The 18,008-nt window shown below is 42.2% G+C and overlaps 1 protein-coding gene across 1 annotated transcript in view; it reads right to left on the bottom strand.

Moving 5' to 3' along the window:
• Positions 1–204: 204 nt before the first annotated feature.
• lrrc75a (leucine rich repeat containing 75A) overlaps positions 205–18,008 on the bottom strand; it is a 77,249-nt gene continuing 59,445 nt past the window's right edge. The window contains exons 4-5 of the mRNA XM_036149768.1: positions 5,620–5,893; positions 205–4,246 (exon numbers count right to left, since the gene is read on the bottom strand). Of these exons, the coding sequence (XP_036005661.1) occupies positions 3,614–4,246; positions 5,620–5,893 (907 nt within the window). The 3' untranslated portion in view covers positions 205–3,613. The remainder of the gene's footprint in view (positions 4,247–5,619; positions 5,894–18,008) is intronic.

Here is an 18,008-nt window from a genome sequence, read left to right as displayed (position 1 = left end):
TTTTACACACAATGTTAAATGATGTTTGTTTTTTTCCAGCGAGTCTAGCTACTGATAGGTAGCCAAAAAAACATTGTTGTATACTTGAGTAAAAAGTACGCCTGATAATAAATAATTTCAGTTTTTCAAAAATAGTTCTTGTAATTGCACCTATTTCTCTTGTATATTTGCACGTAAACAGTAAGTCTGTGAAAAAAAATTCTCTCTTTTGTTTTAGTGATTGCTGATATTGTAACAGCAGCCTTATGGTTGTGCTCGGTTAAGTGTGAAGGGTTTATGGTGCTGGTGGGTCCTGAACCCTGACCAGCAGAGAACCACTGGTCTAAAGTAATCCAGATAATCCAGCTAAATCAACAGAAGAGCTGACATGGGGTCAAAGAAATGATGCGATGTTTTCTTTCAATCAGAAAAACACTATCTGTTTTTGTGTGTAAACTGGTGTTGGGATTGAAGAAAAAATTAGCATCTGAAGGGATAGTTGCAGGTTTTCAAGTGAGGTCAACCTAAAAGGTTGCAGAGTTATTATCTAACCTTTAGTAGATGACTGTCTCAGCCTTTTCATTTAATTTAACTCCAGATGGGAGTCTGAAGCTTGCAGCGAGTCTGAGAGGGGACCCAGACCAACGTTGACTCCTTACCTTCTGAAACAAATCCAATCTCTAAAACGTCATATAGTCAAACGTCCTAATGAAAGTCTTTAAACCTTTAAAGTGTCATATTTGCATTGGGGGATTATTCACAGAAGAGACAGATTATTCACAGAGGAAATGGGGGCAGGAGGCAGTGTGTCAGCAGTGAACCTCCTGAATGAAACCTGTAATCAGAATGGAACATGTAAAGCTTTTCTGTTCAGAGTAACTGAACCGCACCACTGGCTCAAAAGTTTGAGGGCACCCACAAAATGTCATGTTTTTCTAAGAAAATGCACATTTTATTAATCAAATGAATTGCAAAATGCATTAAAATATGGTCAACAATGACAAGGTTAGAAATAATGATTTGTAGCCACCTGAAATAATAATGCTGTCCTTCAAACGTTGCTTTCATCAAAGAATCCTCCATTTATGGCAATTACAGCCTTGCAGACCTTTGGCTTTCTCGCTGTCAATTTGTTGACGTAATCTGAGGAAATTTCACCCCATACCTTCCTGAAGCCCCTCCCACAACTTGGACAGGCTTGATGGGCGCTTCTTACGCAAATCTGCTTCCACGACAGCTCAATAGGGCTGAGATCTGGGGACTGTACTGGCCACTCCATTATAGACAGAATACCACATTGACAATGTCTAGACTGTATTTCTGATTAATTACATGTTATTTGAATTAAATAAGTTTGTGCTTTTTATTAAAAGTATAAGGACATTTCAAAGTGACCCCCAAACGTTTGAGCGGTAGTGTAAAAGTAAAATTGCATCTAAAGCAAAAATAACTAAACTGGTAAGTAGAGATGTTTTGTTCTGAGTACATGTCTAAAAGAGGCAGGCAGAATATCGGTAGTGACTCTCCATTTCCCTTCTAAATGCATAAAAATAGGCATTCTGTGTAAACATCCACCCAGTTCAAATCTTCAAAGGTGCATAAAACAGTGTTTGCACAGACAGCTATGACGCATGTCAAACCGGAGTTGTTTTGGGACGGTACCTGTTAAACAAACCGTTAGCTTCATCCTTCAGGACCCAAAAATCTGGAGTTATACAAGAAAGTTATCTACTAAGAAAACCTCACTTCAAACGTTCCCTCAAGGTTACGAAACAGAAAGAGTTACTGGCCAGGTAATACGTATTTTTCTAGTTCCTATAGTTTTCTCAGACAACACCGTCGGAGGGTAGCTATTCCAGGTTCCAAGCTGTTGTCGACTGACTACGCGTTTATTCGTACTTGTTAAAGAATGTTTCCTACGAGCTTTGACAACTTTTGATTTAAAGTTCTTTTCCATGTTCATCGTCTAATGCAAGAAAATATGCTTACAAGACTGCATAACACTCTACCAAAGGGTTAGAGTAATTTTAGTTGACTGGGGGTCATCATTTGTCATATTTAATAAGACTCCACTGCTTTAAGCATTGATCAGAACAAAAGCACATGGAAACAGGGGGAAACAAAAGGCTTTTACATAATAATATACAACTGGATTTAATTATTTTCAGGATTTTAGCGTTTTGAAGAACCGCTGATGTCCAGTATTCTACAACAGAAAATGAACCCATACACTGTAGTTATTAAATGGAAGTAGGGAGGGAAGAAACGGTAAAGCGTATCTACAAAATGTGCGTACAAACTAGCGAAGCAACAAAATGACCCATTTAAGCCAAACTGGTTATGTGACTGCCTTACATGTGGTTCTGATTAGTTCCCAGCCTGTTACCAGGCTTTGGTCCCAAGGGACAGCGGTTCTACAGGAGTCCCAGTAGTAGAACCTGCTCACTGAGATTCCCAACACAGCCACACTACCTGGCCGTTCATCCCACAGCTCCACAAGTGGCCAAGGCAACATCTGAATTTATAAATTTTTTTACTGCATTTGGATGAAGCTACTTGTTCTCCCTGTTCTATTTTTCTGCATGCCTGTCTTTCTGTGACAATAAAACCTGCTCACTGCTAAAATATGTACTGGTCTGGGTTAACAAATATAAATATCGCTGTTCCAGACCCCGGTGACGCGAAACATAAGCTCTTGGTTATCATAACGTCTGAACTAAGACGCACGTCATCTCCCTATACTTATATATATATTTTGATATTTACAGAAGGAGCAAAAATACAGTTTGTCTGATTAAAGCTTTGCGTGATGTGAGGCGAGGAGGGACAGCACAGCTGGGTGAAAGCTACATACTGCTACCTGAACGCAGCCATGGAGGCGGCGGGGTGCTATATATATATATATATATATATATAAACACAGCGCTGTAAGCATATGACGCACGCTCGCATACGCTACGGCGCAGTAAAACGTGACCTATATTATGAGGAAAAAAAACCCTCTAAATGTTTCATGTTTGCATCTGCGGACACTGCAGGGGACTAGAACATCTATCCTCTGTACACTTTCCTCTGAAACAAAACAAAGAGTTGTTTTTCTTTTACTTCTTCGTGGGACGTTTCAGGTGGCTGCTCCGCTCGCCTCCTCTAAAAAAAAACACCAGGAACCTGTTCGGCTCAACAGCAGCCACAGATTTACACCGATGGCTTAACTTCTTTGCTTCTGCTCTTCCCCTGATCCCGTCAGCTGGATGTGGAAGACGGACGTTCTTCACATTTCCACTTCTTTTTTCTTTTTCTCTTTCCAGCTTGGTTTTTATCACCCGGGGCTCGTTTTTGAAACCAGTGAACAGAGATGCTACAGGCACACGCGGGTATCAGCACAAATAAAACAAGGACCTGATCAACGTTAAAGACCGACGTTCTGCACAGAAGAGCCTCCTCAGTGTATTCTAGGCGCCCTGAGGTCAGGTCGGCTGGTGGGATCTCCGCGGGGGGGGTGGGGGGGGGGCTTGTTTATAAGGATCGCATGCTACGCTGCCGCCTGCACTCGGCTATCCACAGGCGCCCATCGCCTCTGTCCACACAGGACGGGACACAAGAAGGAAAACACAAGCAGATCTGGGAGCAGCACTCAGGTCAAGTGATCCGATTGGTCTGTCATGTCCTCCTCCTCCACTCTCATTGGCTCCACTGCGGCAAAGGAGTTTTGGGACTGGCTGGAGCAGGAGAGGCGGGAGGAGCGGCTCTGCGTGTCGTCCTCGTCCTCCGCCATCACGGGCCTCCTCGAGGGTCGTGTCTTTCTCCGCTGTTCCCCCTTCTCTTTTCCCTTCCCCGCCTCTTCCTCCTCCTCCTCCTCCTGCCGCTGTGCTCTCCTGCTCCTCACCGTCGCCCTCCTCTGCTCCCCTAGTGTCCACATGCTCTCCTCCTCGTCCTCCTTGCCCTGAATCTCCCTGTCAAAGTCCAGCAGCTCCTCCATCATCTCCTCGATCTCCGTCTCTCCGTCCATCTCCTCCTCCCCCTCCGACCGGAGCTCGCCCATGCTCTCCGTCAGGTTGGTGTCGTCCGTCTCCTCCTCCTCCCCGAGGCCCCTCGGCCGCTCGGGAGGGTCGCTGGCCTGGCTCTCGCCGAACTCCAGAATGGTGGGCAGGTTGCCCTGCTTGGGGCAGCGCTTCCTCAGGCTGACCAGGAAGGGCTGAGGCAAGGAGAAGATGTCCACGTTGTTGCCCAGGTCAATCCACGTCACGCTCGGAAAACTGTTTGGGTCCTGCAGCAGAAAATATGCAGGTTATAAAGAGACGTTTGTCTCCTCGCTTTTAGAGAAAGTTACAGTGGGAATAAACACAGCTATCACCCTGCCTTCTTCGTGTTTCACCTCCAAGGAGACACACACTTTTGACATTTTTTCACAGTAAAAGTATTCAGTAGGTTTCCAGGCGGTCTTTTTTTTTGGACTCATTTTCACCTTGAGATTTAAAGGTCCCACATCTACATTTTACCTGGGCACTGGGCTAAAAAGAAGAAAACCACCCAGGATCCAATTAAGGCTGGAGAACGGTTGACTAAGTCCATTTTAAAGGATTACAAAAAAGTCTGGCTTCTCTGTATGAAAAGTATTCATACACCCATGTTACAACCTCAAGCTTTAAAAGTCCTGCATTGGGATTTTGTGACAGACCAAAGTAGTGCATAACTGTGAAGAGGAAGACAAATGACACGAGCAGATCGATCCATCAGTGCGACCTTTTTCATTTCTTTTAAAATATTTATTATTGAGAGGATTTTAAAGTTTGAAAATAACATTGAAATTCCGCAGTACTATATTGTTTGGCCATTTTTTCACTTTTTATCCATGATTATTAAATATTTTTCCTATTATTTATTTATCCTCAAAATTTTATTACTAGAGCCGCACTTTTAACCTGTCTGGCGGCTGAAACCAATCAGTCTCCCCCTTTGGGGATGATAAAGTTGATCTTATCTACATATTAATAATTGCATGATTGTTAAAGAAGTTTATACGCTCATTTTTGCCACTGTTTAGGTGGTTGATCAGCCAATCAGCTCTCTCTGTTTCCACCATCTTCCTGCTTCAGACACTCTGAGGCTCCATAAAAGTCATTTCTTTTCTCTATAGGAACTCTCTTAAGGCCTAGGGTGCTTTGTGAATAACTTCTATCTTACCGAGGTAAAATTTAGTAAAATTCTTAGAATTCGAGAAATTCTAAGATTCTTCCTCAAATGGCGTCACTAAGAGCTACTCTTAGTCTCTATATTCGTTGTGAATACGGGCACTGATTCTTATTTACACTGCAAAAACAGAACTAGAAATAAGTACAATTTACTTGAAATGAGTGCATTTGTCCTAGATTTGAGCAGATAAATGAGATTATCTGCCAATGGAAAGCGTAATTTTACCATTAAAATAAAGATAATTAGATATACTGCACTTAAAATAAGTTGATGGAGTTGATTTCTTCCTATTTTAAGTGCAAAAATCTTATTCCATTGACAGATTATCTTATTTACCTGCTCAAACAAAATACAAATACACTCGTTTCAAGAAACTTTTAACTTACTTTTAGTGCTGTTTTTGCAGTGTAAGGTGTAAAAAGAAGAGAAAACAGAAGCCCTTCTGACCTTCAGGGCATCAGTGAGCTCCTTCAGGATAGTTCTGGTCAGCCTGTTTCCGTTCAGAGCCAGGGTCTCCAGGTGTGGCAGCGCAGCCAGCGTGGGCAGGAGCTGGAGGAAAGCCTCGTCCGTCAGCTCGGTGAAGCCCAGCTCCAAGCTGACCACGTTGGACGCGTGGCGCTGCAGGTGCGCAGACAGACGCTCCATGTCCCGCGTCGTCAGAGGGATGCCAGAGAGATCCAGGGCGCCGCTGGATAACGGGGCCGACAGCACCGCCTTCAGGCTGCAGACACAGGACAGGCAGAATAGTTAAGGTGGTGTGGATTAGATCCACACTGGGTTAAAAGGTTGGAATAATCACTTAACGGTCTGAGATGTTGCTTTTAGAGAAGAGCCGGGCGGCTCATAATTATTCACGATTATAACATCACAGTAGTCGCACTTACAGCATTAGCCACAATTATGATGTTTGTGGTAGAAAAAAATACAGAAATACAAAATTATCTTGATGATATAATTTTTATGCATATTTTCCACATCCAAGCTGTATCCGGTGATGTGTATGTGTGGCTTTAGATAGGGTGTTGTCTAAGGAGAGGAACAGCTTGTATGTGTGTATAGTTATCAGGAAGATCTTGGTACAACGTTTGATGACTCACAAAGTCATCCAAGAGTTTGTTGGAAACATTGAATAGGGTTGCAGAAAAACGAAAAAGAAAGATGCTAACTGATTGCCAAAGATCTGAGAGGAACCAAACATGAAGCTGCCAGGAATCCATTATCCAACAGCGGTGACACATTGCAGAACTGCAACCTACAGTGGTGGTAAAAACTGTCTGCCCCCTACCTTCATTTTAAATAATAGCCAAAGACAACACAAGTAAACCCAAAATGCAGTTTTTAAATGAAGCTTTTTCCTTATTAAGGGAGGGGAAAAAATTCAAACCTACATGGCCCTGTGTGAAAAAACTGCTTGGGCCAACATCAGCAGCTTTGGCCAGGGGTGTCAAACTCATTTTGGTTGAGGGGCCGCATACAGCTTAATCTAATCTCAAGAGGGCCACACGAGTAAACTCATTGCAAGATTAAATAGAACTAATAAAAGTGGACTTTTTGTTGATTATTATATTTAAATGAATTTCACTTTTACACAATATATTATGAATAACCTCAGCGTTTTTAAGAAAAGTATGTGCAATTTCAACAATACTTTTACTCAGTTAAACATTTACTTGTGCATTATGCATAAGAACTGATCACAGTGATTATACAATGTTGAAAAACATTTATTCACATTTTTTGGAACTTAAAAACACTGTCCTGTATGACAAAATACATCAAACAGATAAAAATTAAGAAATTATTTAAAATCAATTTTCCACATCTGAAGCTCAGTGCTACCATCTGCTGATTAAAACACAGCACCCCTCGTGGACAATATAGGAACTGCAGATTTTCAATTAAACTAAGTACATTACATGTTTTTTTCAATAATTATTTTTATCATTATCTTCCTTTTATCTCTTTCTTTCACCTTTTCTTTTTTTCTTCTTGTTCTTCCTTTCCTCTCCTACTTTCCCATTGTAGTGTCCATATCATTAGAGATATTCCCCGCATGAATCATAATAAAACTATTCACATTCATAAATCAAGCGGAGCACTATGGCAAAAGCAGTACTGCTCCACTTGTGAAAGTCAAATCTGATGAGCTCTCTTTGGCATTAAGACAAATTAATTCTTATTGCCACATTGCCAGACAGGACACTGGATAAAAAAAAAAAAAAAAAAAAAAAAAAAAAAAAAAAAAAAAAAAAAAAAAAAAAATTGAATAATGATAATGCATTTAGCCTAACCTGACAACAGCCAGCTGTATGTATCGCTCCGCCTAGCTCCACTCACATACATCTGGGACACGGCTCATTGAAAATGATTTCCCCAACCAAATTTTTGGTCTGGCCAATCAGGACGCAGGGCGGGTGTTTCATGGATGTGACGTAGTGGAGACGCGACCGTGAGATTCCAACAACAATGGCGGCTCGCATCGAGGAAGCAAGCGTTAGCATTGATGCTGCTATTTCCTCCGTGTTGTCCAATCTATCTGATATTGTTTCATTAAAAGAACATCAGAGAACGGCTCTGAAGGCTTTTGTTGGTGGAAACCATGTTTTCGCCCTTCTCCCGACCGCATTTGGCAAGTTTTGTTTTCCGGGGCGCGTACGCGGACGCGCCCCGGAGCGGTTAGCGGCTAGCGCTAACCATATTGGGAGGCCTATTAGTCCTCAACGCGGTCAGCCCGGGATCGACTCCGACCCGCGGCGCTTTGCCGACTGTCTTCCCCCCTCTTCCTGTCAGCTCACTGTCAATAAAAGGTGTGCCACTACAGTGTTTCCCGCATGGATTTGCTTGCCAATCATATGCAAGGAGTTTTGATAAGGCCCAGCCTTCAGTAAAGGCAATGCCTATGGCGGTGTCCCAGATGTATGTGAGTGGAGCTAGGCGGAGTGATACATACAGCTGGCTGTTGTCAGGTTACATTTAGCCAGCGGGCCGGACTAAATTGTTCGGCGGGCCGGAACCGGCCCGCGGGCCGTATGTTTGACACCCCTGGCCTATACTGTTGTTTGTAAGGTGCAGCACATATCAGTGAGCCATAGGAGAGACACTGAAGGACCTAAAATGAGTGTCTAACAAGAAAATACATCTTGATTTGGCAGACAAGGTCTGGGTTCTGGCACATAAAAGGAGGAAAACAAACTGCACTGGTAATGCACCTCAGGGATGAGGGCAACCTGACACGCAGACGTGAGTTACTGGGAGGCAGACGAAGCAGGATACCTAACTCAGTGGTAACTGTTGATGCAGTGGCATGGCAAATCCCCAGCAACTTCACATTGCTGGAATCAGAGCTGCAGCGCGGATCGGAGGCTTCCTGAGAAAAAGACCCACCGTCTTGTGGACTGTGGGATTGAACTGCTATCATCAGCTAACAGATGCTCACGAGCCAGCAGGACAATACAGTAATCTAGGACACAGCAGCCCAAGGCAAGGAAAAGCAGGTCAAAAAAAAAATTAGGTCTCCAAAATAGTTTTGGTCCCCTTGTCTGGTCACAGAGGCAGTCCCCTCTTTATTGGATTACATTTTTGACTTGATTTGAAGCTATCGGTTTAACTTCTCTGATTGGATCATGGTTCTAGAATGTGATGCATTTATTGTTTTCTCTACGTTTTTACCGCATCTCTTAGCATCCCATCTGAGCCAAGGAGGGGAATCTTCTGAAGATCAAACATTTGTTCATTACATTTTTTACGATCTTTAGATCTTTCCACACAATGATTCACTGAAGTTTAACCTCTTAAGACCCGAGAGCTTTGGTCCAAAAAGGCTGAAAAAGATCAGTTTCTCTTCAAACCCATACCGTGTTTGATCAGTTGTCAGGCTCATTTACAAATCTGTCAGGAGAATTAAAAATAGCTTTTAAGAGAAACTGATCATTTTTACGAACACCATTCGGTATTCAAGAAATACCAAATTTCTAAAAAAAAAGCATATTGCATTCTTCAGCTAACATGGTGCGGCTGCACAGACTGACATAACAAGCAACAAGTGGACACATCTGGTTGAAGCTCATCAGATTTCTTTTGCATCAGTTCTGTGTTTCACAGCTGAGGACGTTCCTCTCTGACGGGATCAGAAGGATTCTCTCAGGCAGAACTACACAATCTGGGTTCCCTGGGGACTTCAGGCATGTATCTCATTATACTGCAGTCTCTTTTTGCCATTTCTTACCTCTCCAGCTCAAAACAAGACTATTATAGGAGGCTTGCTGTCACCACAATAATGTAAAAAACAGTGAATTTTATGGTTTATATTTAAGTGAAATATATATCTTAGAATCTTTATGCTTGGACATCCTGGAAAGCTTTTGTTTAAAGCAGCGCAGTATAACTATTAGCCACTAGGGGCGCTAGAACTGTAACTTCCAGGTCTAGTCTTCCTGAAGGCCACTGGACACACTGCACTGTCTTTTGGAATCTGATAGCAGACCACTTTGGAGCAGCAGATTGAGAACCCATTGAGATACTTGGAAAGAAAAGGCAACATTCACTCTCTAGATTAAATCTTACATCAGAACTACGAATATGTCTGATCAGGTAAGTGTCATATCTGTCATAGAATACGTCATGTGACCTAGAGTGGCGCTCTAGGTCACATGACCAATTCAGCAAACATGTTTTTGAGAAGGGCAGCCCACACAGAGCATTGATACGTGCCAAGTGCTGTATATTGACCTGAAAAAATCTTTTAATAGATCTCAAATTAAGCTAATACTTGGGTCAAAACTTACACGGTGCTGCTTTAATATCGAGTAAATGGGACTGTAGTGATGGTGAGTGAGTCCCTGCAGCTGCTCCCTTATTCAGGGGGCGCCACAGCATGTCACTACAACCTGCAGCCAGAGTTGGCAAGGTTTTTACGCCAGATACTTCCCCTGACACAGCCCGGGTTCAAAGCCAGCTCCCCCGTATCAAGACTGAGCTGAGCAACAGAGGTGCAGAATTTAGTGATGGCAAATTGGTGAAAAGGTAAAGAATGTAATAAAAAAAAAAAAAGACAGTGTGGAGAGACAGACACCAGAAACAAACGTTTTTGAAATCTCAGTTTTTCTCAATTGCTGGTGCCCATCTTTAGTTTTTTGGAAGAAGTACCCAGAAAAAAAACAACACCTTCATGGGGAGAACATGGAAACACCATGCAGAAGATGCCCAGAGCCACAGGGCTCGCTACTCCACCACCATGCAGCAATAAATACTGCGGGAAAAACACATTTAATTAGCAAAATGTCCATGTTACCATGTACAGTGCCTCGGTATGCAACCAATAAGTAAGAATCATGAGTGGATGCCACATACAAAACTGAAAAAAAAATCCTGACTCTTCAACCCAAGCCAGTGGGTGTCACTGAACCCCATCTTACCCTTTCCCTCTCAGTCTTAGGTCTAACTATGATTTTATACGAGTTGCCATATAGATAGTGGGAAGATGGGCAAGGGTCTCTAGCCCTTAAAATGTGGTATTAGCTTACAAATACAAAGTACTACCACAAAAGCATTGTGGTATCTACTTTAAAGTGAGCCCATTTAACGCTGTTGTTAATTTTTCTTACACAAAGCGAGGGAAGAGGGATTTTATTTGCTCCCTGGAGAAGCGTTTGACATGGGATTCGCCACTGATACGTCAACCGGCAGAATAGTGATAAACAGGGTTCTTTTCACTGCCTGTTTAAGTCGGAGGTGTCAGCTGTAATATCTTCTTATTAAACTCACAAAAGTAAAAAAATAAAAGGTTTTGTCGTGTTATAGTTGATCAGTTTTTGCAGAACTTCTGCTGACAAAACAACCGTTCTCTCTTTATTTTTTATAATAATAACTAGTATTGCCTTTAGTAAAAGAAACAGTTAAATAGCAAAAGTTCTCCATTTATTAAAAAAAAAAAAACATCCTGGGTGTCTGGAGAGAATGTGTGACGGTCGTTTCTGAGTGCCATTGCCTTCAGAAATTGAAACATTTAATCAAACTCAAACTGCCTGTAGCAGACACAATTTACTAATTGAAATGGGGAAAACCGAATTGGTTTGGCACTTCTTATCCATCGCAGACACACTCTTTGAAGATCTCCTGCAGCATGCCCACTTTTAGCGGTCCTTATTTGGAATCTTTGAAGATCAGGCCCTGTATTAATGTCAGCAATGCATGTAGCATCAGAAAAAAATACTGATAGTATATCGCATTTGTTATTTTTGTCATTTCCCTTATTAAAAAGCATAAAAACTAATGTATGTTAAAATGTGTTGAAAGCTTGGTAACTGTTTACATGACATACATGGGCTCACTGAAGTGTTTCGATGGACGTTCATAAACCGCCTGTTTCATTCAGAATACAATTTCCTTCCCACTGAGCTTAATCCAAACACAATATATTACGATTGGCATGTTTACATGTCACATTTCTATCCCGATCAGCCCTTAATTCCAATTTCTTATGTCTATGTAAACATAGCTACTGTTTCCCATCTTGCCATATGTGCAGCATTTGATAAAATGCATCTTTGTGTCTCTGATGCACTCCCATTGTGAAGAGTGCACATGTATTTGCATCAAAGGTGTCGAATTCACAGCGTGAATGACAATAGCATATGTAACGTAAAATTTTATTTATAATTAAGGATCAACTGTCTTTCTAGGAAATAAATATCAACGCTCAGTGAGTGTCCCCAAGATGTCTATAACTTAGTGGAATTAAACATAAAGTAGGTCATTCTCTCAGATTCATGATCAGTTTAGGCACCAGAATTTACAAAAACTCCTGGATAGGTGTAGAAATGTTTTCAGGAAAACTGAGCGCAAGTCAGGTTGCCTCCGATTGAAGCCTGTTTGCTTTTACCGTGACCTGAATATCTGAGAATATGCACATGCACAGTTTAAGTCATTCAGCATGCCAAAGTGTTAAAGAGTGAAATCCTGCATCTTCTAAGCAATTCTGTCAATCATTAAAACTTTAACTCTTGATTTTTAGCTATATCTTTTTCTATAAAAGTGGAGCACACATGGCCTGGATAGCATCTGAGATACATGGGAGGGGAATTCCAGAGAGTCATTATCCTGAGAAATTTTCTCTTTCCATGCAACTGAAATGCAAATCAGATATGTAAAAGCCTAATGGGAGTATAGGAGAGAAAAAAAAACATGTTGGTGTACGCAACTGTTAAAGAAGTGTTGAACAAGCTTGAGGCAGACGAGGCTGCCCCTGACAGTCTGGGAGAGTGGTCTCAAACTACTTTCCACAGGAGCCCTGGAGGGACGCGCACCAACCCAAGTCCGTGCAGCAGACCATTTCCTCCGCCACGCTAAGTGAAAGTGTGCTAATTAGTTAACACAGTCGGTGCGGCGATGCCCTCGGCCCTCTGTTACTCGCAGATTGAGAACACTGATCTAATCGTTCCAGTCCATAATACGGCCTCCCCATGCTCAGCAGCCCCTCCTCCTCCACTCTGGGCTTTACACGACCACGAGAAAGTAAAATTACACACTCTTAAACCCGAGGGCAATTTTTAAGCACTGCGTGTCATTTGATGTGTCATCAGCAAGGAGAGCTTTTTTCTCCTATGGCTTCATGGTCTTCTTTCCCATGGTTCAACAGGCCCATTGCCTGTCACAGCGCTCCCGCTTCTGCTCTGCTCTGCTCTCCTCGGTTTGAAGCAATAAACAAGCACAGGCATGAGTCGCACAGTGGAAATAAAAAGCAGATGAGAAACCGAGGGGACTCGTGGTGCGTTTGGCTTCAGACTAAAATCCCACGCCATGGAATGTGACACAGTCCTCTCAGCTTCAGACTGGGGTTATTTCCCCCACTGTCTGAACAACATGCAGCTATCTGGTGGAACAGAGGACTGCTCTCCTTCCTGGGATGCAAAGTCAGATTGATCCGGCGGCAGCAGGCCGTCCATCAATTAACCTACAAAGTCTAAACGAAAAGAATTAAAACAGTGTCTGCTCATTTTAGGACAGCACATTTAAATAAAAAACATGTCTTATTGTTGATTTTAGAATTGTTCAAACAATCTCCCAGGTGTGGTTTTGTACTTGTCCCGTGTGACTTCTGCTCCAAGCCTGTCTCACCAAATAGCTTTCTCATAAAAGCTATCTGTCATAAAGTGCAAAGAAGAGCCCTTCTCTAGGCTGCCTCCAGTCATTCGTAAATCACAAATCAAACCTGCAGTATCATCGCATGCAAGCTTACAAAACTAAAGCTGGAACTGAAGAACCAAAGGAGCCATGGAGGTGCATTTAACAGGGTCAATAAAGAATATTCCATATATAAGTTACTTAAGAAGCTGTACTTAAGCCTAACCCTGACCTGAAATTCCACAGCCAGCTACACAAACCTTCTTTAATTGCCACATCAAACAAACTGCTACCCTTTTAGGCCAAGAGCACACAACGACCTAAAACGGAACCGTTTCTATTCACCTTCTACACCGCAGACTTCTCCATCAGCTCACCAGGTTACCACCTACAGAGGTTCTCTGAAGACTCTGCCATAGTGAGAACGACTCAGAGTACAGACAGTGGATCCAGAGCTTTGCAGACTAGTGCCAACAGAACCATCTCATGCTAAATGCAGGGAAAAGGAGCTGGTGGTGGACTTTCACAGACGCAGACCCACCTCACTGACACAGGTGAACATCCAGAGACCTGATGTGGAGATAGTGGACTCTTACAAGAACCTGGATGTTCACCTAAAAAATAAACTGGACTGGAGTCACAACATGGATGCTCTTTACAGGAAGGGTCAGAGCAGACTCTACCTGCTGGGGAGGATGAGGTCTTTTGGAGTGCAAGGGGCACTCTTGAATATCTTTATCTCTATGGTGGCATCAGCCATCTTCTATGGTGTGGTTCCTTGGAGCAGCAGCTTGTCTGTAGCTGAGAAGAAGCGGCTGGATAAACTCATTAGGAGGGCAGTTGTGTCCTGGGATATTCCCTGGACCTAGTGTAGGTGGTGGGAGACAAAAGGACTAAAGGAAAATACCATCACTGATGGACAATGTCTCCCACTTCATGCACAGAGCTGTTGCAGAGCTGCAGAGCTCTTTTAGTGACAGACTGTTGCATCCTAGATGCTCTAAGGAGCGCTTCTGCAGGTTGTTCCTCCCAGCTGCTGTTAGACTTTATAACCTCTGCTGCTCCCAGCAAACTCAATAAGTGTTTACAACACGCTAATGGATGCATGGGTTCTGATCTGATCAAGAATCCTTTACACTGTCTCTCAGATGCTACGATACACTTACACACGCCTTAGCTACTCTGAGATGCGGCTGTACTATCATGCATATTGCATACTATCTCATTATGTTCAGTAAATACCAGTGCTACTAAAGTTAAACCGTTTTTTTCACAGTTTAATTTGAGTATTTCATCCTTTTTAACTGAGCATGCCACGTTATCAATGATTGTAGAATACATTGGTATTTATTTTTACTTTTTATATTACCTTTCTGATAAATCTCGTTCACTCTTGCTTTAGAAGTAACTTTAGATTAGATTAGCTTGTTTTTTTCATTACTAAAAATTGTGTGTAACTGTCTGTGTCTTTGCCACTGCCACGCCAAAATCTCCCCATTGTGGGACAATAAAGGAACTTCTTATCTAACTCAGTAATATGAGGAACCTAAACAGATATTAAGTGACCAGAAATCTGTTTGAAACCAGAATCATCGTCGACCCTATGTGCCTCTAATTATTCCAGTGGCATTATAAGAACTTATGACTCAGCAGCTACTCCTCCTCTCGTTCCCACACCAAGGGAACAGTTTTGTGAGGAATAAGTTGCAGAATGACTGAAAAATGTATTGACCTACTATCTTTCAGAGCTTTTAAATTGACACTGAGGTGATTTGAGCTTCATTCTAATGTTTCTTCCCTGAGTTTTGTTCTAAAATGTATTTCATATTCTTACGACTTTTCAGTTTTTTCTATGTGTGTAACAATGTGACATAACTGTACTGCTGCTCCTTGTCTCGGCTATTATTCGACAGTGGTGCTGGAGTTCGTCCAGCAATTGATCGTCTGAGGTGATCCTCCGCCTCAGACCGTCTCAGTCGTTGTGTCCTTGGGCCAGACACTTCTGACACTTCGGTGGCACCGATGCATGGCAGCCTCCCCTCTGTCAGTCTGCCCCAGGGCAGCTGTGGCTACTGACACAGCACACATAATATTTCCAGTTTATTAATACGATGAAACATATATTTATATGCACACTAGTTTCTCAGGGAATGTCTGACTGGACATCCATCCATACCTATTGCACAGTTCTGTTAATTGAACACTTTAAATTATTGGACATTATTGACTACAGGCATGAGTGAATCATCGAGGGAACTTGAGGGATTGATCCATGCAACAACACAGTCATTTATATAGTTTGTAAAGGGATGGCTATCACACTTTTTGGACTCGTATATGAGTGTTTTCAGACCCTAAAGACTATTTGCATGCTTTAAGCTGTTCAGGAAGCACGTCGGTCAGTGGAATAAACTGATTTAATAAAAAAAAAAAGTGTGTAAATACATCATATCTTGTTGTGTCTGTGTATTATATGTAATCTGTCTGAAATCAACCCCGTTTCCTGGAAAAGACTCATAGCGAATGCATGCGTGACATGTTTGAATGGAACTTTTCTTTTCATTTCTGTGCAATGAGATTTACCAAGATTGTGTCGACGCTGTAGACGGTAAGGTTTGTGTATGCTTCTGTGTGGTTTCAGGAGACATCGCTGACTCCAGGGTAATTACCTTGTTCTGTTTTATCAAATCATCTGCCATCAGCAACTATCTCTATGCACAGGCACACTTAAACCAATCATGGAAGCATGTCATTACACTGATTTGGCCAATTTCAACCGGAGGGAGGGTGATAGAAAAATCTAATGCTGAAGCGATTATTTTATGATAATAACCTAAAAACATTGCCTCCTGTTGGTTTGTTTGGACCCAGCTTTCCTTTCGTCCAAATAGAGTAGGGTTGGTGGAAACGGGCCAATATTCTACTGTCGAGACATATTGACGTTTGTAACAAATATAAAAAAATATATATTCGTAGAAAAGTTACTTACTGTAGCTTTAAGTGGCGATTACATTGCAGTGATATTTCAGAAGCAGCTGTGTGGAGTGTTGGAGCTGCAGCTGCCCAGGTTAATAGAAGATCATGTTTACTACAGTGGTATATGCATAGGAAGGAGACCATTTAAACACAAGGCAGTTTAAGACAGCAGTTAGCAAGTTACTTTCCAAGTTCACAGTCTGACCTTGTTGCTATTTTGTCAACAGAACAACTACTCACTTGTCACCTGTAGTATTTAAATGTATCCTGTCACTTATTAACAATCTTATTATTGTTTATCAAATCTACATTTTACCTAGTAAAATGCTAAAGTACCCGTTCTCATCACAAATAGGATCGGGCTAAAAAAAAAAACTGAGTCATTTTCTTTCCACTTCACCAAAATCTACCACTTTCTCTTTTTCTGTTGTAAAAAAAATGTGTTCAAACTGAGAAAAAGTCCAAGAGGTGTGAACACTTTTGCAAGCCACTGTTCTCACGAGCGTGACTGGTGAGAGAAGCTGGCCTTGAACTTTCTATAATCCCATATTTTAGCAGAGAGCTGATTACCCTATCTCCCGGAGCAGCAGAGTTTGGGCCGTTATCGCCTGTGCCGCACTCCATCTGGTCTTTTGTCAACAGCAAAACTTCAGATGTTATAATCTAACTTCATGATAAAAAAAAAAAAAAAAAAAAGAAAACAAGCTGCGACCAGAACACCCTGGTTTCATTCATGTCTCGCATGCCAAGTTATTCTGAGAGTAACCCAAGTGTCCTCTTGTGCATCTGCTGGCAGTGGGGCTCAGTGGGTAGACCCATTATTGGCACAGCTACCGGGGGGTGGGTGGGGGTCACTGGGAATCAACATGAGTCACAAACAGACGACGGCGCTGCGCTGTGCAGGAGGAACGGACATGGAACCGGCCAAGCATCAGGCCTTTCTTATCTGACCGCGGTGAGCTTATGCACAGATATGGAGCCGTGCCACCGTGCTCACAGCGTGACTCCGTGTCCCGTCAAAGCGGCAGGCTTTCCATACCAGATACCGAGAGGAGAGGTTACATTTGAATGTCTTCAAACACCCATACTTCATATGTCTGGGCTGCATGCTGAAGAAATAATGCTGAATTCTCTGAACTAGTGTGGCATGATAAGCAGATGAGAGTGGGCAGCTCAGAGTTTTTCCAACATTTGAGCCATCTGAAGCGAGAGCAAAGTGACTTGTAACAGGAGTTCCATCTGGGCACAAATTAAAATATTTCAGCTTTTTTTTTTTTTTTTTTTTTTCCTAAGCCTCCTGAGAGTAGATCATTCAAAAATGATCTAAAACACAACCCTCCCAGAAATCACACCGGGTCCTCTTCCTTCTCCAACATTTACGGCTTTGCCCGTCGCTCGGTTTAAAGCGTGAGTATTTTTAGAAAATGGATGTTTGATTGTTTCCGGTGTCGTCCTCTTTATGTCGCAAAGGCACCACGCTGTGTGCAGCCCAGTTAGGACACGCCGAAATGTACAATTTGGCACCTTGCATAAAGGGCAGGGAGAATGACTCACAGGGTGAGTCAGGCAAGAGAGAGAGAAGATATTAGGATTAAAATAAGAAAGAAAATGATCTAAGTGCTTTTAAATTACTGGGATTAATTTTACGTCTTTATTGGCTGCTGATTGTGAATTATAGCCTGGATTAGAACAGAATCCAGTCAAGCTTCCCATTCGGATTACCCTCTGAGACTGGGCAG

This window comes from Fundulus heteroclitus, chromosome 18 (assembly GCF_011125445.2).
Source record: "Fundulus heteroclitus isolate FHET01 chromosome 18, MU-UCD_Fhet_4.1, whole genome shotgun sequence".
NCBI classification, from domain to species: Eukaryota; Metazoa; Chordata; class Actinopteri; order Cyprinodontiformes; family Fundulidae; genus Fundulus; species Fundulus heteroclitus.
This window is presented reverse-complemented; position numbering and strand designations above follow the sequence as displayed.